At 36.9% G+C, this 23,373-nt stretch overlaps 1 protein-coding gene across 1 annotated transcript; it reads left to right on the top strand.

Annotated features, from left to right (window-relative positions):
- The first annotated feature begins 1,956 nt into the window (after positions 1-1,956).
- Positions 1,957-21,665, top strand: LOC111641456. The gene is made up of 5 exons (XM_023387630.1): positions 1,957-2,196; positions 3,191-6,025; positions 7,666-8,331; positions 13,462-16,356; positions 18,424-21,665. Exons 1-5 carry the CDS (start codon positions 2,164-2,166, stop codon positions 21,289-21,291), a joined length of 9,297 nt encoding a protein of 3,098 aa, XP_023243398.1. The 5' UTR covers positions 1,957-2,163; the 3' UTR covers positions 21,292-21,665.
- Positions 21,666-23,373: the final 1,708 nt, after the last annotated feature.

Raw genomic sequence — 23,373 nt, 5'->3', positions numbered from 1 at the left:
AAGAATTTTATCCCTCTGTAGTTACCACAAATTAATGGGTCTCCTTTCTGTTTAAAGATTTGTACAATATAACTTTTTTTCCATTCGTCGGGAATTTTTTCCTCCGTCCACGATCTCTTCGTTACGTCAAAAATCCACTTCCTCCCATCTGGACCTCTGGTTTTAAACGTCTCTATCGCAACGCCCGAGGGTCCTCCGGCCTTTCCACTTTCATAACCCTAATCGCATTTTATACTTTTTGTCTTGTCAATAATCTTCTCGCTTAAGGTTTTTATTTATGTCTTCCAATATTCCTCGCTCATTTTCTCCGTTTAGAATTTTATTAAAATATTCTCTCCATCTTTCTATCCGCTCTCGTGTCAACGCAATCTCTTCTTCATTCCTCGATGCATTGATTTCCGGAATGTCTCTCCTCGCTTTTCATCCGTTCCTTTCTATTCTATAGATTAATTTTTCCCCTTCCCAATTCTACTATTCTCTGTCTTTAGTTATTATCACTGTTCTTTTAATTGCCTCCTTACACTTCTTATATCTATCCTTATCGGTTTGACTCTCACTTCTCTTCCAAAGTTTAAAAGGTTCTTTCTTCCACTTAACTGCATCTTTCATCTCTCCGTTGGACCACCACGTCTCTCTTTACAGATTTCTTCCTTTTCTTGCCTGGTAACATACCCCTCCTCACTATCTTTCGTGATATTTGCCATCTTATTTCGCACTTCGCTGATCTCACTCTGTTCCTGTCTCGTCACTTTCTCCATCTTCCCTTTCAACATCTGCTGGAATTTGTCAATATTTTCCTCTTTCAGTTTCCAGATATTGAGTCGTGGCTGGTATTCTATATTCTCGTTTTTATCTTTCTCTCTCCGTGTAATGTCCAAAACCAGAAGTCTGTCGCTTAACTAAAATTGTAATTAAGGGTTCAAAAATGCGGGAGAAATTAAATAAATAAATAAAAATTATTAAAACTATTAATAAAAACTAAAACTAAAAATAATAATTAAAGCTCTATTAAGACAAAAACATAATTAAAATTGAAAGTTAAAACAATGTTTTTAAAATTGCCAATTTCTGTACAACATAAAACAATATTTGATGAATTTTAAAGAGAAGGTAGCGGTAATTCTGACAAGGTCGAGAAATACCGAAATAGATAAAAATGCTGGATTTCCCGGTATTATTTATTTATTTTTTTAAACACAAAAATGGCACAAAGCTTAATTTAAGGACAGAGACGAATTTTATATAAAATTTACTCCAAATACGACACGCGATTTTTCTCTGTCTCCCCGTCCCTTCCACCTTTAACCGCCAAAATTTAAATACTATCGAATCCCTAATACGCAAATATCTCTGCCAAATTGCGGAAATTTTCCACGAAATTACTTATTTTATCGCGCTTGTCGCAATTTATCAAATGGGACACGAGCGATAAAGAACACCCTCGTCTGTGACGTTTTATCAAATTACAAGGATATATAATTTAAAATTAAAATACTTGTAATAATGCATTGACAGGAATTATGATAAAATTTATGGCAGAGGGTCGATGACCGAAGTCACAAATAACTATCGGTTCTCAATGTTTTCAACACAGTTTCATTTTTATTCTTTTCCGAATTGCATCGACATCATTTCCTTTATAATTAAACAATTAAATTGTTTACATTGTTCCTCGAAAATAAGCCGATAGATTATAAGCGTAGTATAAAGAATTACCCGCGTAGGACCCTTTTATGGGAAATTAAATCCTAATCGGGTTTCAGACACGCGAAGATCGGCTGGTCGGTGGGGTCCGAACCCGCCACCGCCCTTAAACTTTATATATTCTAGTACAGATGTCTTACGTAATAAATAAGTTAATTAAGTCGAAAACATCCGCCGAACGTCAAGCGTGACTATCGATAATAAATAGTAAATCTGGAAAGACAATTGCTTTAAACGCTACGAAAAGGAAGTTCTATCTATACCTGTACAAGTGGGAATTGCATCCTCACGACGGAGGGAATTTTCGCTTTTATCTCCCGTCGTTTTTCCAACCGGATATTGAGTCGACCTGGCGATAGCGCCGGCTTTTAAAGAGAAAAAGAAACCTTTCTGTTAGTATTTATCGATTTAACGACATAACTGCTTACCACCCCGATATAAGGAATTGGATAAGTAGCCATGTCGGTGGCGCGGTCACGGATCACCTTTCAGGTAAATGTTTAACCTTTACGAAACGTTTAGAGTAAGATAACTCGTTAATTTCCTTTTATACAGAGTTAGGTTTTAACACCTGTCAATATGTGTTTGAACCCGTAACACGAGAAAAAAGACGAAATCGTTGTTTATATTATTTCTTCTATGTCCGATTCTATCGTTAAATTAATATAAAATGATTTTATTTGAGAGAAACCTTTCTATAATTCCAATTAAAATATTTATTAAGTATTAAAATACACATCGCCATTTCATCTTCCGTCGTTAAATGTGCAAGAGTCTACTTTCCTCCTTGCGTCATTTCGTCCTTGAACGATTGTATATTTATTTTTAGTTGAAAGAACGTTCGGATGTCCGTCCGTAGTGAAACGGGTGACGTTTATAACATATTCTTAATCATTCGTAGGCCCGTTTTCCCTCTTTCTGCAGATAAATTCCGCAATTGTTTCGCAGATTGATAAGTCTATTTTTAAGCAAGTATATAAGTAATTTGAGTTGGAAATGTTTATCGACACAGTTTACAGAATGTCAAGTAAATTAAAAAATGAATACGAAAACATATTTTATAGTAAATTTCTGTGTAACGGTATAAACAAAAATTCCCGGTGTATGTTCTATTTACATAGATTTAGCTTGAGTATTTGAATGTTCCTCTGTCATCTCTGTATACTTAGCGTAAGCTTTAAGTGAAGTTAAAATTTTACTCGTAAAATAAAAACGACGATTGACCTTCAAAGCAGTATGGAGGAAAATTGTCGCAAGCTATTGTGACGATAATAGGGATGTAAAGACACTCGTTATTACTTTTTGTCGCCAGAAGACTTGGAAAGCGCTGAAGACGGATAAGAATGTGTGATGAACGACGTATAATTTACGGCATTAGCCATCTCTTTAAAATTATTTAGAAAAAATACAAATTAATTTCACTTAGACTCTTTCTTCTCGGCGTGTCATTCCTACAAAACGGATTAAATGGAAGTTTTCTTTGCAGAATGCCACGGAAATAAAAATGAAGAACTTGTTCAACTTATTCGTCTGTTTCGCTTTGGCTCAGTGTTGCAACGACGTCTGGAACGGATGGAAGAATGTCACGTGTCCCCGTTTTCTTTCGTGGGACACCAGAACCGTTTGTGTTCGAAGCGAAAACGTTATGGTTGCCGTTAACGTTCATTTTCTTTTAATCGATTGCTACGGGAGAATTCCGGATCGTCGTATCATCCAGTGTTTGCAACAGACAGAAAACACCGTGTTCATAATGCGCAATTGTTATTATCAAAATTTTAGTATCAATAAATTTTTATTTGGTTTCGTCATACGCAACTTGGAAATTACATTCACCACGGTCGAACAGAATTATAACAGATTGCACATCGAAAAGATGCCATTTGTCAGGAACATATCTCTGTCCGGAATAAGAACCGAGGGATCATTCGATCTGACATTAAACTTCCAACCCGTCATCTACGCATTACAAATATTCAAATACAATTTCACTTCCTTTACGCAGCCACCATTTATAAACCTGACAAATCTTCCAATTTTGCACATAGTAGATGGAAATCTGGAGTATCTTCAGGAGAATTTGCTCCAAAACCTGAACAATCTCAAAATACTAACCTTGTACAATAACAGAATAAAAGAGATTCCACGTGGATTCTTTAAAGATCTCACATTGTTGAATTATCTGGATGTATCCTATAATCAGATCGAGAATCTGTCGGAAGATCTCTTTTCCGATCTTTTCAGCCTAGAAGAGCTTCGGATCAAAAACAATAAACTGACGGTTCTCCCGGAAAATTTGCTCTCTTCCCTCTCACAACTGACGATTCTCGAAATGAGTAATAATATTGGAATAACGAACTTACCCAAAGGATTCTTAAGAGGCTTGACGCGCTTAGAACAACTTTGGGCATCCAGATGCTCTTTGGTACATCTGGAGGAATCGTTATTTTCAGACACAAGATCTTTAAAATACCTCATTCTAGATTGTAACAATATTACACGTGTCCCGGAAATATTGTTTAATAACATGGAAAATCTGCGAATTTTGTATATGAATGAAAATAAATTATCGACTTTGCCACAGCGTGTATTTTTTAACCTAACGAGACTCGGAGTCTTACACTTATCACAAAACAAACTGAACCATTTACATAAAGATATCTTCAAGCACTTATCAACACTGATAGTGTTGCGATTATCCGATAACGATTTGTCCTCCTTGCACCAAGATACACTTCTACCTCTTTTGAATTTGAGGGAGATAAACTTATCAAATAACAACTTTGAAAGTTTACCCGCAAAATATCCTTTTGGTTCTAGCAATTATTTGCAAAGTGTAAGCATCAGCAATTCAAATCTGAAGACTTTTCCTAATATTGATTGGTCGAATAACAACCTGACAGAAGTCGATCTATCCCACAATCAATTTCGGGAAGTCACTCTACCCGTGTTTACCAAGAAGCGCACCAAGATATTGCTCAACGACAACAACATCTCCACCATCTACATTGACTATCGACGACATTCTAACAGTTATCCAGTGTATAACGTCACGGGAAACGTCATCGAGTGCGACTGTCGAATCAGACAGTTCTTGCGATTTCTTCACTCTGACGAAAACGCCATCCGCATTTTTCCAGATTCCAATATCATGCGATGCAATGGACGTTCCGAAAGGAAACTTACAGAAATCTGGCCCATTTACAGTGTCTGTCCGCGGAAAGAGGGATGTCCTTTGTTTTGCGAGTGCTACCTGACACTAGAAGGACAAAGTACAATCGATTGTTCTCGTAGAAATTTGTCTTATCCGCCCGCGAATCTTCCTGTCAATTCAACATTTGTCAATCTGAACGACAACCACATTGTAAACCTGTCTGAACTGAATGGGACTACGTGGCAAAACGTCACCCATCTGTATCTTAGTAACAATTCTCTGACGTCACTGAACGATTGGGTCGTTCCGGATAATCTCCGCTATTTGGCTTTGGATGGAAACAAACTGTCGGATTTGCCCCTTTCTTTGATGATGCGCGTAGAAGATTCGACGAACTTCAGCATCTTTCTTTCCAGAAACGAGTGGAAATGCGATTGCCATTCTGTCCATTTCAAGAAGTGGTTTACGCGGAATTTGCTTAAGATCCGTGATTCCGAGAACGTAACCTGCCAGAGAGTCAATAGGGTTAACAATTCCGTAAGACATGAGCTAATAGAAAGTACACCGCTGGATGTGTTCTGTTTAGAAGAACCCGTGTTGCCTTTATGGAAAGTGATGGTTCTTACAGTTTCGGTAGTGTTATTGTTGATGTTAGCAGTTCTTATAGCGGTTTCTTACCATTACAGACTCGCTATATTGGCCTTTCTATACAGTCGAGACGTGTACTTACCGTGTTGGAATAGGGTCCTCGACGAAGAGGAAAAGAAATACGACGCGTTTGTGTGTTATAATAGTTGCGATTCTCTGTTAACCATGGAGATAGTGGATCGGCTCGAACCCGCTTATCGCCTTTGTATTCACGAACGTGATTGGTTAGCGGGTAGCCCTATTAGCGAGAACATCGTGTATTCCGTGCTTAACAGTAGAAAGACGGTGATATTGTTGTCTCGAAACTTTCTGGACAGCATGTGGTTTACTGTTGAATTTCGTGTAGCGTACAACAGAATGATGCAAGATCAAATTCATCATCTAGTGTTGGTTTTGGTGGATGAATTGGAGAATTCGAACGAGCTGGAGGAGGATCTTCGTCGTTTGCTGAAAACCAAAACTTATTTAAAGTGGGGAGAGAAATGGTTTTGGGAAAAATTGAAATATATTCTTCGAAGACAATAGATGAAAAAAATCAGTTGAATGGTTGCTCTTCAAATAACAAGCCAAGTTGTTTTGTTGTGTCAGTGTTATGGAGCATAATAAACACGGTTTATAGAAAGTCGTGATGCCATTTTTCTATTTTTCATCCTTTTTGGTATCGTAAATTTAGAAGTTAAAATAAAGGAACGGCGAGAGATACGGCTACTTCACTACAATAGACCTGTATGGCAGCATAGACATTGACTCGAAAAATCAACTGGTTACATTTCCAAGTATATAAATACTACACACCTTTTACCGGTATAAATTTGAATAATCTTTAATGCTTTGTTTATAGTTCGGGTGATCTTTAGATTACAAATAGAAGATAGCAGATTAATTTAGTCATTTTATCGGGTCAAGACAACGTAAGTCAGTTTATGTAAGAACAGACGTAAGTGGGATGTCTTTTTTTAAATCTTTGTGACCTGTTCTAACTGCAGATAAAGGAAGACAAAAGATGAATTTCCCGTTCATTTAAGGTTAAATGACAAATTTTCAGTTTACTGATTACATTTTCTATGGCGCAAATTTTTATACGAAGACATGTTTACTTGCTGGAACCTCTCTCTCCGTTTTTACATAGCAGAGAGAATTGTGTTTTTTTCTAAAAATATATTCGATCCAGTTTGATGAAACTTTGCCATATTTCATTAACTGTGCCCACGAATCCAAAACTGGTATTAAAGAATTATAGTAACGAGTTGTTTAACTGTCCCTGCAACCTTTGGTGGCGCCATCTGTTACAATATTTTATTAAAACTATTTTTATAAATTTAACTATTATAAAATGGCAAAAGGCTTAATTTTGAGGGTAGGGATAGGTTTTATAAATAAAAAAATTGTAAATACTAATAACCAGAAAAAATTTTCCCGATCCCGCTCGAGATAGGCTTGTAACTAGGATTTTTCAATATTTCAATATACTGCAATTCATACAATATTAAATATTAACATGATAAATTGTAAATAGATACTACCATCGTATTAATCTACCGTTTTATCCTTCTTGGCATCTCGAGTTCCGCCTTCTATCTTTAGCCGTTAAGATTTAAAAGTTTTCAAGTGTGTTGGAGAGTTTGTTAGTTCGTTTTCTTCTTGGTTGTACTCAGCATGCTAATTGTACTTTGCGCGAAGTCTTCATGATTACAGTCCATTAACAGAAGCAACACGACATTTACTATCAAAACGTCGTGGTTTGCTAGTACAATCTTCCTTTATACATTGCATATACGCTAATGAGGAATTTGCATATCCGCGAGGAATTTGCATATCCTACCAAGACGTCCCTCTGAAAGGAGTCTGTGAAATATATCTAGCAATCTTCAAACTTCCAAGGTCTTCAAGGAAGATTAAAGATGACAAAATTTGATGTATTTATAGTTGAAGGTTTCTGATAGGGCATTCTCTCAGTCGAGATTCCAGCGCCACGGCTTTTGTAGAAAAATTTTGGCTCCAATTATAACCGGTCCTAAAGGTATCTATAACTAGTTTTCTTCTTTAACCATTGAGTCGTGTACGACTATTGGTGACATAGACGAGTTTCCTCCAACGAGTTCTTTGTAGTGCCCGGTCTTTCAGGTATTTGAGTTCCATATAACTAGTAAAGAATCATAAAGTCTGGTGGTGATACTCAATACCTTTACGNTTGTTTGCCTCCTTCGATGGTAACGAACGTTCCTATAATCGTTTCCGGTTTCGTTGTCTGTCTGCTAGGAATATTAACAATGGTGTTCGCTTTCTTCTTTCTGAAGTACAGAAACACCATCTTGGCTTACGTGTACGTGCATTTTCCTTGGCTGTACTGCTGCAAGATTTCCGAACTTGACAAAGATAAGGCGTTCGATGCCTTCATTTCGTATTCCGGCAGCGACAGAGACATCGTCATGTGTTTGTTGAAGGAACTGGAAAAGAAACCCCCATTCTTTAAGCTGTGCATCCACGAGCGCGATTGGATACCCGGTTATGACGTAATATGTCAGATAGAAGCTTCGATTCAAAATAGCGATAAAACGATATTGCTTCTGTCTGCGGAATTCTTCAACAGCGTGTGGTGTCAGGCGGAGCTTCGAGCGGCTTTGGTAAAGGCTTTCGAAGATAAAACAGAAAAGATAATTTTCGTATTGAAGGATAATTCGTTGTGTGACGTAGTTCCCGCGGACACGCGCGAGTTGCTACTTAGCAGGACATACCTGGTGTGGGGCGAAAGATGGTTTTGGGAGAAGTTGAGATACGCCTTACCTCGTTGTTCGAATCATAAATCGTTACGTTATCAAGTTGACGACGTAAGTGCAAGGATCCTGGAATTAAATAGCGAAAGTGCACTTTGATTTGTGTTGTGAAAATATACGATAATGCGCAACAACTGTGAAATTTTTAAGAAATGAAAAGTATAAATTGAAGCGTCATATGCAAATGGCATAATTTAAGACTCGTGAGAGAAACGTAGATATGTTTAAATAATACATTAGCTTTCTTCCCGGTAAAAATAAAATGGTAAAAACATAATTTAAATTCAGTTAAAATGATAATATTTATTTAAAGATATTAATTATTTTGTAAGTGTAAACATTCTTTTTGATCGAAACTTTAATCAGAATCGATTACCTCAGCCAGCGGGAAACTTCCTCTGAAAGATGGAATTCACTAGCGCGCTGTATTGTTTGAGCATAATAATTTGCCATTTTGAATCTCAACGTTCGGTTTACCAATTTTTCAAACATTTTGCGTAAAAATTTTATGAATAATTTCGAAAATTCGTCTTGATTTACATTTAGAAAGTTAACGGTTCGTTAAAAAAATAAAAAGTGAAATAAAGATTAATAAAATAACTGTATTTATAAAAACTGCACTAAAGATTGTTATTACAATACTTTTTTGTATACGTGTCAAATTCCTAAATCTACACGCAATACAAATGTTACCTCCAGGATTTAGGACTTTAGTGTTTAGTCGCGTAAAGAGAAATTTCGCGAAATAAGTATCATTTGTGAATGTTGTAATACAATATTTGCAATACAATAAAATATTAAATTTTTCGTCGTTTAGTCTTTCGTGTATTTTCAAACTACCGGGACTTTTCATTTCGCATTATCTTTTTACGCGAAGGAAAACCTGGCGCACTCGTATAATATAAAAATTCCTTTCTTCTCGATACAAATTTTAATTTCACGTCTTTCGTAATTCGTTCTTAATTAACACCACTTTTACTTTTTCGGGTTTTATGTTTACGTAACGAGGAATCGTGTCAAAATTGACCCTCCGAGATTTTTGTAAATCTCCACGTTGTGAGACTTACATTAGATTCAAATAAAAAAATAAATTTATTTTTATTAACAGTCGATTTTCTGATTTACCCGTAGCGTTATCTATTGAAAAAAGTTAGCAAAGTAATTAACTATAATCCTTACAAATAATATAATGTTAAAAGATATATATTATGTTCACCGAATTACCGCGACAACGATATAGCGCGAAATACACCCGCCGATTCTCCATTACGCCACGGGTAGCGCGTAGTGTAGTAGTGTTTTGCCCCCGTACATCGCGCTTTTCCCGTTAGCCATAGAGTCGTGCCGGTATATAGCTCGGTTGGGGAAAATATTTGTATCGAAATAACGCGACTGGCGGTACGTATCGCGAGTTCGTATATAGGTAATGCGGTTCTTTTGTTTCACGAATTCCACGTCTGGTCTCGACTTTCATCCGTCTAACTCCGTTCTGGAGATTGGTCACTCGGTGTGATAAACTCTTACGCAAGATAACCGTAACATTTGTTGGGACGGAGGACCATTTCCTTCCCAGCAATCCGTAAATTGATATTTCTAATATTGTTAATTATCCTCACCTCCGCGCTATCCGCAGAATTTTTTATTACCCGCCTCGAATTGCTTATTTTCTCGTTACAGACAAGTTATAGGGAAGAGAAGTACAAAATAAAAAATATCATCAATGTTGTCAACGATTGCCAAATTACAATTGGCAATTGTTATCTACGTTACGGTTGGTAAATCGTCTGAAATAATTACATAAAGATATTTAAATATTTATAAATCGGAGGGAAAAACAATGGCGCTGATCTGCGGCACGTTTGTCATAACGTATGATTGTTACGTGTTTGGTTATGTAACAGTTAATCCGTGTTATTCTTTGTAATCGTGATCATCGTCTGAAGAATTAGAGAATGTTAAAAGTGATCTTGCGTACGCAGAATTAGAAGTACAGTAATAATAGTAAAGCGTACGGAATTAATGGACACGGGTTCAAACTCTTAAATCAATGCTCTAAGAATTTTATCCCTCTGTAGTTACCACAAATTAATGGGTCTCCTTTCTGTTTAAAGATTTGTACAATATAACTTTTTTTCCATTCGTCGGGAATTTTTTCCTCCGTCCACGATCTCTTCGTTACGTCAAAAATCCACTTCCTCCCATCTGGACCTCTGGTTTTAAACGTCTCTATCGCAACGCCCGAGGGTCCTCCGGCCTTTCCACTTTCATAACCCTAATCGCATTTTATACTTTTTGTCTTGTCAATAATCTTCTCGCTTAAGGTTTTTATTTATGTCTTCCAATATTCCTCGCTCATTTTCTCCGTTTAGAATTTTATTAAAATATTCTCTCCATCTTTCTATCCGCTCTCGTGTCAACGCAATCTCTTCTTCATTCCTCGGTGCATTGATTTCCGGAATGTCTCTCCTCGCTTTTCATCCGTTCCTTTCTATTCTATAGATTAATTTTTCCCCTTCCCAATTCTACTATTCTCTGTCTTTAGTTATTATCACTGTTCTTTTAATTGCCTCCTTACACTTCTTATATCTATCCTTATCGGTTTGACTCTCACTTCTCTTCCAAAGTTTAAAAGGTTCTTTCTTCCACTTAACTGCATCTTTCATCTCTCCGTTGGACCACCACGTCTCTCTTTACAGATTTCTTCCTTTTCTTGCCTGGTAACATACCCCTCCTCACTATCTTTCGTGATATTTGCCATCTTATTTCGCACTTCGCTGATCTCACTCTGTTCCTGTCTCGTCACTTTCTCCATCTTCCCTTTCAACATCTGCTGGAATTTGTCAATATTTTCCTCTTTCAGTTTCCAGATATTGAGTCGTGGCTGGTATTCTATATTCTCGTTTTTATCTTTCTCTCTCCGTGTAATGTCCAAAACCAGAAGTCTGTCGCTTAACTAAAATTGTAATTAAGGGTTCAAAAATGCGGGAGAAATTAAATAAATAAATAAAAATTATTAAAACTATTAATAAAAACTAAAACTAAAAATAATAATTAAAGCTCTATTAAGACAAAAACATAATTAAAATTGAAAGTTAAAACAATGTTTTTAAAATTGCCAATTTCTGTACAACATAAAACAATATTTGATGAATTTTAAAGAGAAGGTAGCGGTAATTCTGACAAGGTCGAGAAATACCGAAATAGATAAAAATGCTGGATTTCCCGGTATTATTTATTTATTTTTTTAAACACAAAAATGGCACAAAGCTTAATTTAAGGACAGAGACGAATTTTATATAAAATTTACTCCAAATACGACACGCGATTTTTCTCTGTCTCCCCGTCCCTTCCACCTTTAACCGCCAAAATTTAAATACTATCGAATCCCTAATACGCAAATATCTCTGCCAAATTGCGGAAATTTTCCACGAAATTACTTATTTTATCGCGCTTGTCGCAATTTATCAAATGGGACACGAGCGATAAAGAACACCCTCGTCTGTGACGTTTTATCAAATTTCGAGGATATATAATTTAAAATTAAAATACTTGTAATAATGCATTGACAGGAATTATGATAAAATTTATGGCAGAGGGTCGATGACCGAAGTCACAAATAACTATCGGTTCTCAATGTTTTCAACACAGTTTCATTTTTATTCTTTTCCGAATTGCATCGACATCATTTCCTTTATAATTAAACAATTAAATTGTTTACATTGTTCCTCGAAAATAAGCCGATAGATTATAAGCGTAGTATAAAGAATTACCCGCGTAGGACCCTTTTATGGGAAATTAAATCCTAATCGGGTTTCAGACACGCGAAGATCGGCTGGTCGGTGGGGTCCGAACCCGCCACCGCCCTTAAACTTTATATATTCTAGTACAGATGTCTTACGTAATAAATAAGTTAATTAAGTCGAAAACATCCGCCGAACGTCAAGCGTGACTATCGATAATAAATAGTAAATCTGGAAAGACAATTGCTTTAAACGCTACGAAAAGGAAGTTCTATCTATACCTGTACAAGTGGGAATTGCATCCTCACGACGGAGGGAATTTTCGCTTTTATCTCCCGTCGTTTTTCCAACCGGATATTGAGTCGACCTGGCGATAGCGCCGGCTTTTAAAGAGAAAAAGAAACCTTTCTGTTAGTATTTATCGATTTAACGACATAACTGCTTACCACCCCGATATAAGGAATTGGATAAGTAGCCATGTCGGTGGCGCGGTCACGGATCACCTTTCAGGTAAATGTTTAACCTTTACGAAACGTTTAGAGTAAGATAACTCGTTAATTTCCTTTTATACAGAGTTAGGTTTTAACACCTGTCAATATGTGTTTGAACCCGTAACACGAGAAAAAAGACGAAATCGTTGTTTATATTATTTCTTCTATGTCCGATTCTATCGTTAAATTAATATAAAATGATTTTATTTGAGAGAAACCTTTCTATAATTCCAATTAAAATATTTATTAAGTATTAAAATACACATCGCCATTTCATCTTCCGTCGTTAAATGTGCAAGAGTCGACTTTCCTCCTTGCGTCATTTCGTCCTTGAACGATTGTATATTTATTTTTAGTTGAAAGAACGTTCGGATGTCCGTCCGTAGTGAAACGGGTGACGTTTATAACATATTCTTAATCATTCGTAGGCCCGTTTTCCCTCTTTCTGCAGATAAATTCCGCAATTGTTTCGCAGATTGATAAGTCTATTTTTAAGCAAGTATATAAGTAATTTGAGTTGGAAATGTTTATCGACACAGTTTACAGAATGTCAAGTAAATTAAAAAATGAATACGAAAACATATTTTATAGTAAATTTCTGTGTAACGGTATAAACAAAAATTCCCGGTGTATGTTCTATTTACATAGATTTAGCTTGAGTATTTGAATGTTCCTCTGTCATCTCTGTATACTTAGCGTAAGCTTTAAGTGAAGTTAAAATTTTACTCGTAAAATAAAAACGACGATTGACCTTCAAAGCAGTATGGAGGAAAATTGTCGCAAGCTATTGTGACGATAATAGGGATGTAAAGACACTCGTTATTACTTTTTGTCGCCAGAAGACTTGGAAAGCGCTGAAGACGGATAAGAATGTGTGATGAACGACGTATAATTTACGGCATTAGCCATCTCTTTAAAATTATTTAGAAAAAATACAAATTAATTTCACTTAGACTCTTTCTTCTCGGCGTGTCATTCCTACAAAACGGATTAAATGGAAGTTTTCTTTGCAGAATGCCACGGAAATAAAAATGAAGAACTTGTTCAACTTATTCGTCTGTTTCGCTTTGGCTCAGTGTTGCAACGACGTCTGGAACGGATGGAAGAATGTCACGTGTCCCCGTTTTCTTTCGTGGGACACCAGAACCGTTTGTGTTCGAAGCGAAAACGTTATGGTTGCCGTTAACGTTCATTTTCTTTTAATCGATTGCTACGGGAGAATTCCGGATCGTCGTATCATCCAGTGTTTGCAACAGACAGAAAACACCGTGTTCATAATGCGCAATTGTTATTATCAAAATTTTAGTATCAATAAATTTTTATTTGGTTTCGTCATACGCAACTTGGAAATTACATTCACCACGGTCGAACAGAATTATAACAGATTGCACATCGAAAAGATGCCATTTGTCAGGAACATATCTCTGTCCGGAATAAGAACCGAGGGATCATTCGATCTGACATTAAACTTCCAACCCGTCATCTACGCATTACAAATATTCAAATACAATTTCACTTCCTTTACGCAGCCACCATTTATAAACCTGACAAATCTTCCAATTTTGCACATAGTAGATGGAAATCTGGAGTATCTTCAGGAGAATTTGCTCCAAAACCTGAACAATCTCAAAATACTAACCTTGTACAATAACAGAATAAAAGAGATTCCACGTGGATTCTTTAAAGATCTCACATTGTTGAATTATCTGGATGTATCCTATAATCAGATCGAGAATCTGTCGGAAGATCTCTTTTCCGATCTTTTCAGCCTAGAAGAGCTTCGGATCAAAAACAATAAACTGACGGTTCTCCCGGAAAATTTGCTCTCTTCCCTCTCACAACTGACGATTCTCGAAATGAGTAATAATATTGGAATAACGAACTTACCCAAAGGATTCTTAAGAGGCTTGACGCGCTTAGAACAACTTTGGGCATCCAGATGCTCTTTGGTACATCTGGAGGAATCGTTATTTTCAGACACAAGATCTTTAAAATACCTCATTCTAGATTGTAACAATATTACACGTGTCCCGGAAATATTGTTTAATAACATGGAAAATCTGCGAATTTTGTATATGAATGAAAATAAATTATCGACTTTGCCACAGCGTGTATTTTTTAACCTAACGAGACTCGGAGTCTTACACTTATCACAAAACAAACTGAACCATTTACATAAAGATATCTTCAAGCACTTATCAACACTGATAGTGTTGCGATTATCCGATAACGATTTGTCCTCCTTGCACCAAGATACACTTCTACCTCTTTTGAATTTGAGGGAGATAAACTTATCAAATAACAACTTTGAAAGTTTACCCGCAAAATATCCTTTTGGTTCTAGCAATTATTTGCAAAGTGTAAGCATCAGCAATTCAAATCTGAAGACTTTTCCTAATATTGATTGGTCGAATAACAACCTGACAGAAGTCGATCTATCCCACAATCAATTTCGGGAAGTCACTCTACCCGTGTTTTCCAAGAAGCGCACCAAGATATTGCTCAACGACAACAACATCTCCACCATCTACATTGACTATCGACGACATTCTAACAGTTATCCAGTGTATAACGTCACGGGAAACGTCATCGAGTGCGACTGTCGAATCAGACAGTTCTTGCGATTTCTTCACTCTGACGAAAACGCCATCCGCATTTTTCCAGATTCCAATATCATGCGATGCAATGGACGTTCCGAAAGGAAACTTACAGAAATCTGGCCCATTTACAGTGTCTGTCCGCGGAAAGAGGGATGTCCTTTGTTTTGCGAGTGCTACCTGACACTAGAAGGACAAAGTACAATCGATTGTTCTCGTAGAAATTTGTCTTATCCGCCCGCGAATCTTCCTGTCAATTCAACATTTGTCAATCTGAACGACAACCACATTGTAAACCTGTCTGAACTGAATGGGACTACGTGGCAAAACGTCACCCATCTGTATCTTAGTAACAATTCTCTGACGTCACTGAACGATTGGGTCGTTCCGGATAATCTCCGCTATTTGGCTTTGGATGGAAACAAACTGTCGGATTTGCCCCTTTCTTTGATGATGCGCGTAGAAGATTCGACGAACTTCAGCATCTTTCTTTCCAGAAACGAGTGGAAATGCGATTGCCATTCTGTCCATTTCAAGAAGTGGTTTACGCGGAATTTGCTTAAGATCCGTGATTCCGAGAACGTAACCTGCCAGAGAGTCAATAGGGTTAACAATTCCGTAAGACATGAGCTAATAGAAAGTACACCGCTGGATGTGTTCTGTTTAGAAGAACCCGTGTTGCCTTTATGGAAAGTGATGGTTCTTACAGTTTCGGTAGTGTTATTGTTGATGTTAGCAGTTCTTATAGCGGTTTCTTACCATTACAGACTCGCTATATTGGCCTTTCTATACAGTCGAGACGTGTACTTACCGTGTTGGAATAGGGTCCTCGACGAAGAGGAAAAGAAATACGACGCGTTTGTGTGTTATAATAGTTGCGATTCTCTGTTAACCATGGAGATAGTGGATCGGCTCGAACCCGCTTATCGCCTTTGTATTCACGAACGTGATTGGTTAGCGGGTAGCCCTATTAGCGAGAACATCGTGTATTCCGTGCTTAACAGTAGAAAGACGGTGATATTGTTGTCTCGAAACTTTCTGGACAGCATGTGGTTTACTGTTGAATTTCGTGTAGCGTACAACAGAATGATGCAAGATCAAATTCATCATCTAGTGTTGGTTTTGGTGGATGAATTGGAGAATTCGAACGAGCTGGAGGAGGATCTTCGTCGTTTGCTGAAAACCAAAACTTATTTAAAGTGGGGAGAGAAATGGTTTTGGGAAAAATTGAAATATATTCTTCGAAGACAATAGATGAAAAAAATCAGTTGAATGGTTGCTCTTCAAATAACAAGCCAAGTTGTTTTGTTGTGTCAGTGTTATGGAGCATAATAAACACGGTTTATAGAAAGTCGTGATGCCATTTTTCTATTTTTCATCCTTTTTGGTATCGTAAATTTAGAAGTTAAAATAAAGGAACGGCGAGAGATACGGCTACTTCACTACAATAGACCTGTATGGCAGCATAGACATTGACTCGAAAAATCAACTGGTTACATTTCCAAGTATATAAATACTACACACCTTTTACCGGTATAAATTTGAATAATCTTTAATGCTTTGTTTATAGTTCGGGTGATCTTTAGATTACAAATAGAAGATAGCAGATTAATTTAGTCATTTTATCGGGTCAAGACAACGTAAGTCAGTTTATGTAAGAACAGACGTAAGTGGGATGTCTTTTTTTAAATCTTTGTGACCTGTTCTAACTGCAGATAAAGGAAGACAAAAGATGAATTTCCCGTTCATTTAAGGTTAAATGACAAATTTTCAGTTTACTGATTACATTTTCTATGGCGCAAATTTTTATACGAAGACATGTTTACTTGCTGGAACCTCTCTCTCCGTTTTTACATAGCAGAGAGAATTGTGTTTTTTTCTAAAAATATATTCGATCCAGTTTGATGAAACTTTGCCATATTTCATTAACTGTGCCCACGAATCCAAAACTGGTATTAAAGAATTATAGTAACGAGTTGTTTAACTGTCCCTGCAACCTTTGGTGGCGCCATCTGTTACAATATTTTATTAAAACTATTTTTATAAATTTAACTATTATAAAATGGCAAAAGGCTTAATTTTGAGGGTAGGGATAGGTTTTATAAATAAAAAAATTGTAAATACTAATAACCAGAAAAAATTTTCCCGATCCCGCTCGAGATAGGCTTGTAACTAGGATTTTTCAATATTTCAATATACTGCAATTCATACAATATTAAATATTAACATGATAAATTGTAAATAGATACTACCATCGTATTAATCTACCGTTTTATCCTTCTTGGCATCTCGAGTTCCGCCTTCTATCTTTAGCCGTTAAGATTTAAAAGTTTTCAAGTGTGTTGGAGAGTTTGTTAGTTCGTTTTCTTCTTGGTTGTACTCAGCATGCTAATTGTACTTTGCGCGAAGTCTTCATGATTACAGTCCATTAACAGAAGCAACACGACATTTACTATCAAAACGTCGTGGTTTGCTAGTACAATCTTCCTTTATACATTGCATATACGCTAATGAGGAATTTGCATATCCGCGAGGAATTTGCATATCCTACCAAGACGTCCCTCTGAAAGGAGTCTGTGAAATATATCTAGCAATCTTCAAACTTCCAAGGTCTTCAAGGAAGATTAAAGATGACAAAATTTGATGTATTTATAGTTGAAGGTTTCTGATAGGGCATTCTCTCAGTCGAGATTCCAGCGCCACGGCTTTTGTAGAAAAATTTTGGCTCCAATTATAACCGGTCCTAAAGGTATCTATAACTAGTTTTCTTCTTTAACCATTGAGTCGTGTACGACTATTGGTGACATAGACGAGTTTCCTCGAGTTCTTTGTAGTGCCCGGTCTTTCAGGTATTTGAGTTCCATATAACTAGTAAAGAATCATAAAGTCTGGTGGTGATACTCAATACCTTTACGTCGGCATAGGATTGTTACATTTCACGAACGGGTGTTTTTGGTTTAATTCGACGTCGATTATATTCCGCTTTATTAACACGACCTTATTAACATTTTCTAAAACTTAAGAAAGTCATTCCAAAATGAAGTCAGTTTAAGAACATCATTAGAACTGACACAGAATTCACAGTGTTTTAGAGCCTCCCTATCCAGCTGCTGAAGTACAATGTGGAAAATTGAGATATCGGAACGCTTATTTCTTTCATCCCGTATTGGCGCTATCTATTATGCCACTCAAAGAGTTTACAGATTCGTATGCAAGTTTTGCCGCATCCAGAATTCCACTAAAATTTTATTGGCTCGGACGTATTTAAATAAAATAGACCTGTTCAAACAGTAACCCCATATATTAATTTCGTTTCAGATGGCGCAGAAAATCTTCTTGGCTCAATTGGTGTTCCTTTGCGCGTCAGTCGAAGGGCAGATCATCGTCAGCGACCGTTTTGGTTACATCGTTACAGAAATGAATCGAATGGTGGAATGCGGATCGAACGTTACTTCTTTTGTCAACTACTTAGACCGAGCCATTTACGTGGTGTGTCGAGGAAACACTTTCGACGCCGAACAGCTTCGTGCGTGCACTAATTTTAGCTACTTCGCTTCCGTGGTGTTAAGAGACTGCGTCCTTTCTTCTCCCGATGTCAGAACTTCTCTAGGAGACGAAAGAGTCGAGAATTTCTTTTTGATTTCCGAGGACGTTCCACCGAATTCGCGAGTTAGCATCAAGAACCTTCCGAATCTTCGCGATATCATTTTATATCATATGGAAAATGTCACGTACACTTTAGAGGAGTTACGCAACGTAGAAAGGATTGATGTTTTGCGCGTGATGACGGAAAGATTTCCGAACGGATTATTCAATGCTCTCCCATCGTTAAGAATGATTTACGTGGTATTAGGAAGAATAAGAAGTTTTCCAGAAGATGCATTTCGAGGTTTGAATAGACTGAATTCTTTAAATCTCTTCGACAATCGTTTAGAGGATCTTCCGGAGACCCTTTTAAGTGGATTGCGATCTCTGGAGGAATTACGTCTGCATAGAAATTTGCTGACGTTTCTTCCTCCCGCCATATTTAGAGGGCTGACAAACCTTAAAACGCTTACCTTAAACGACAATCGCTTAAATACTCTTCCCCCTTCCTTGTTTGCAGATAGTTTTAATTTGGTCTTTCTGAACATGAACAACAACAGCTTCGGTTCTCTACCGGAAATTTTATTGCAAAACGCCTCAAAATTGCAACGTTTTGGTGCCTGTAACTGCGACATCAGTGAATTGCCATCGAAGATATTTTCCTCTTGTTACGACTTAATCGAAGTTCGAATTTGCGAAAATCGAATCGATCGTCTGCACCCCGATTTGTTTGTAAATAATGCGTTCATCCAGGATATTTATTTACATAAGAACCGTTTGCAAGAATTACCTTTCAACGTGTTCCGTAGTAACAAACGGCTGGCAAAACTGGATTTAAGCAACAATCTCTTAACCGGAATTCCCTTCGAAGTGTTTGAAAACATTCAAACTATTGTAGCATTGTTTTTAGCAGCCAACAGAATAACTGAGATAGAAGAGAGAAAGTTTGAACTTTTGAAGAATCTCAAAGTATTGAATCTGAATAATAACCCCATTCGATCAGTTTCGGGTCCGAGACCGTTTGGAAGATTGCCCAGTTTGACAAATCTGGGGCTTTCCAACGTTTCCTTCACAGAGTTTCCCCGAATCGACTGGACTGCGTATAACATCGCGCTGCTCAGTTTGACACAAAATCGTCTGTCGATTCTTCGCACCGAAGACCTCCCTCCGGATAATCGCTCTGTAATTTTATTGATGGACAATAATATCACCACAGTCGAGGGGAAAATCACCAGAAATATGAATAATGTTATTCTTTTAGGCAACCCTTTACGGTGTGACTGCGCTTTGAGGAACTATATCGAAGAGGTTCAGTTTTCCGGATTCGGTCGATCGCTGCTCTGCTATTCTCCTTCTAACTTGAGGAACAAGACTTTCCAGGAACTGATTCCTTCCTACGTGGTGTGTCCCGTTGTAGAAAACTGTCCACCGGAGTGTCGCTGTTACTTATATAAAGGTTTTTCGGTCATGGTCAACTGTTCTTCTTCCAATATTTCCCACGCTCCAGCAATACTTCCCGAAAACACCACAATCGTTCACCTGGAACACAACTCTCTTTCAACAATAAAAATTACAGACAGTTGGTCTGGAGTAGATGAACTGTACTTGGACCACAATCGTTTAAATCCCTCTGAGCAATGGACGTTTCCCTCTTCCTTGAAAATTCTTTCTCTTCAATATAATAGTCTGCAAGATTTTCCTGTAAAATTTTTGCAATACGTAAGTGATTCTTCTTATATTCGAGTGGACATTAGAAACAATGCATTTTGGTGCAATTGTTCTTTCAAACCCTTCAAATTGTGGTTGAATCGCAACGTTCATAAGATAGTGGAAGCCGAAGAGGTAAAGTGCAGTAGATTGTTGTCGGAGAACAACACCTTTATCGTGTCCTCCATATTGAATTTTCCGGATGATGCGTTTTGTTTGCCTCCTTCGATCACGACGAATATTTCTCTAATTGTTTCCGGTTCCGTTGTATCTTTCGTAGTAATTTTAATATTGTTATTATGTTTCGTTTTTCTGAAATACAGAAACACCATTTTGGCTTATGTGTACGTGCATTTTCCTTTGTTGTACTGCTGCAAGATTTCTGAACTGGACAAAGATAAAGCGTTCGATGCCTTCATTTCTTATTGCGTCAGCGACAGAGACATCGCGATGTTGCTGTTAAAGGATCTGGAAGCAAAACCCCCCTTCTTCAAGGTGTGTATCCACGAACGCGATTGGATTCCGGGTCATAGCATAATATCTCAAATAGAAAATTCGACTAGAAACAGCAGGAAGACTATTTTGCTTATATCCAAAGAGTTCTTAAACAGCGTTTGGTGCCTAGCAGAATTTCAAGCAGCCTTGGTGCAGTCTCTAGAGGATAAGGTGGAGAGGATAATTCTCGTGTTGGTAGACAAGTCGGTGTGTGACATGATACCCACGGATATGCGCGAGTTGCTCCTCACCAGAACTTATTTGCTGTGGGGCGAAAGATGGTTTTGGGAGAAGTTGAGATACTCGTTACCTCATTACACGCGTAACGAACTGCTTCGTCATGAAGTTCAGGAGGTTGATAGAATGGTTGCGGAATTAAACAATGAATCTGCACTTTGATACGTTACATACGCAGTCGCAATTTGTATCGTTGGAAACTTAGTCCGAACCTTTCAATTCGGGCAGAGTTCGCGTGCATCCTCCGTAAACACGATCTTTCAGATATTCCACAACCATACAGATTCTGCTCGAATCGAAAGCAAGCGTAACACGCCATATTGCTGCAATTTCTCAAGAAACCTATCGGGCTACTGTTAAACACGCTGTAAAGCACTTTGAACATGTAATTGACGCAATGCATTGCGCATGAACAAATGTTGCGAATAAAAACCTTTTGCGTGTTTCCATTTTGTTTCTTGTTCTTCACGCGCCATTTTTTCACCTAGTGGTAGAAATTTCAACTACCTATTCTTCTGCATTTTCGTTTTTCCCATGGTCCATATAACTTTTATACCAATTTTCATCAAAATACATAAAAGACCGGACTCCAGACAGGTCTGAGTAGGGAACTTTAATTATAATCATTCTGTATATGTGGGTTCCTGGCCTCACATATTTAAAAAATATGCAAATATTGCATATTGTGCCCATCACCAATGTGTAGGTGATCTTTTAGCTCCACGGCCTTGTTTTCTAGGTGATGTGGAACAAACCCGCTGCTAGTGACGTCCCTTCCGCTTTCATTAGTCTGGTTGGAATGTCGGGTGATAACGTACCGCGATCGACGTAATTTGATACGTTCTGTTTCGGATGATAACATATGTTTTTCTTCGCGATTCAAATTTTCTCGTTGTACAACAATATTTACGTCTCGTCTGTGACGACGTACAATACACATTTCAAAAATCAATTCTACGTAATAAAGACAATCACTATTTCTCGGAGAATCAGTCGTTAGGTGAGGAATTATGTATTTATTTTTTTAAATACAGACGATAGAAGAAGTAAGTATCGATAGAAACTAGAGTAATGATTAAAAATTATGAATAACAGTATTTACTATAATCACTTTCTACATCTGGAAAGTATTTGACCTTCATTTCTAATGTTTATATCTCCGGATTTTCCTTTATCAAACTTCAAAGGTTTTTCTTTATACTTTCGTTCTTATAGTAAATAGATGCCAACACAAATACACGCTCATTCATACAAATACATACATACGTAAACACGCATATTTTTGCCGTTTTTTCATCTTTTTCTTAGTTCAGAAAGTCTGACAACGTGGAGATTTACAAAAATATCGGAGGGTCAATTTTGACACGATTCCTCGTAACGTAAACGTAACACCCGAAAAGTAAAAGTGGTGTTAATTAAGAACGAATTACGAAAGGCGTGGAATTAGAATTTGTATCGAGAAGAAAGAATTTTTGTATTATACGAGTGCACCAGGTTCTCCTTCGCGAAATGAAAAGTCCCGGTAGTTTGAAAATACACGAAAGACTAAACGACGGAAAATTTAATATTTTATTGTATTACAACATTCACAAATGATACTTATTTCGCGAAATTTCTCTTTACGCGACTAAACACTAAAGTCCTAAATCCTGGAGGTAACATTTGTATTGCGTGTAGATTTAGGAATTTGACACGTATATAAAAAAGTATTGTAATAATAATCTTTAGTTCATTTTTTATAAATACGGTTATTTTATTAATCTTTACGTCACTTTTTATTTTTTAAAATTAACCGTTAACTTTCTAAATGTAAAGGAAGAAAAATTTTCAAAATCATTCATGAAATTTTTACGCGAAAAGTATGAAAAATTCGTAAACGTTGAGATTCAAAATGGCGGATTGTTACACTCAAACAATACAGTGCTATAGTGAATTCCATCTTTCAGAAGAAGTTGTCGTTGGCTGACGTCAGCGATTCTAATTAAAGTTTCGATCAAAAAGTGTGTTTACACTTACAAAATAATTAATATCTTTAAACAAATATTATTATTTTAACTGAATTTATATCGTGTTTTCATGATTTTATTTTTCACCGAGAAGAAAGCTAATGTATTATTTAAATTAAGCATCTTTACGTTTCTCTCACCGTCTGCATTAGTTAATCGAGTTTCAAATGACGATTCAATTTATACTTTTCGTGTCTTAAAAATTGCACAGTCGTTGCGCGTTATTGTAAATTTTCAC

The sequence above is a fragment of the Centruroides sculpturatus genome, unplaced genomic scaffold, assembly GCF_000671375.1.
Source record: "Centruroides sculpturatus isolate CEXI.00-Female unplaced genomic scaffold, Cexi_2.0 scaffold1490, whole genome shotgun sequence".
Lineage (NCBI taxonomy): Eukaryota > Metazoa > Arthropoda > Arachnida > Scorpiones > Buthidae > Centruroides > Centruroides sculpturatus.
This window is presented reverse-complemented; position numbering and strand designations above follow the sequence as displayed.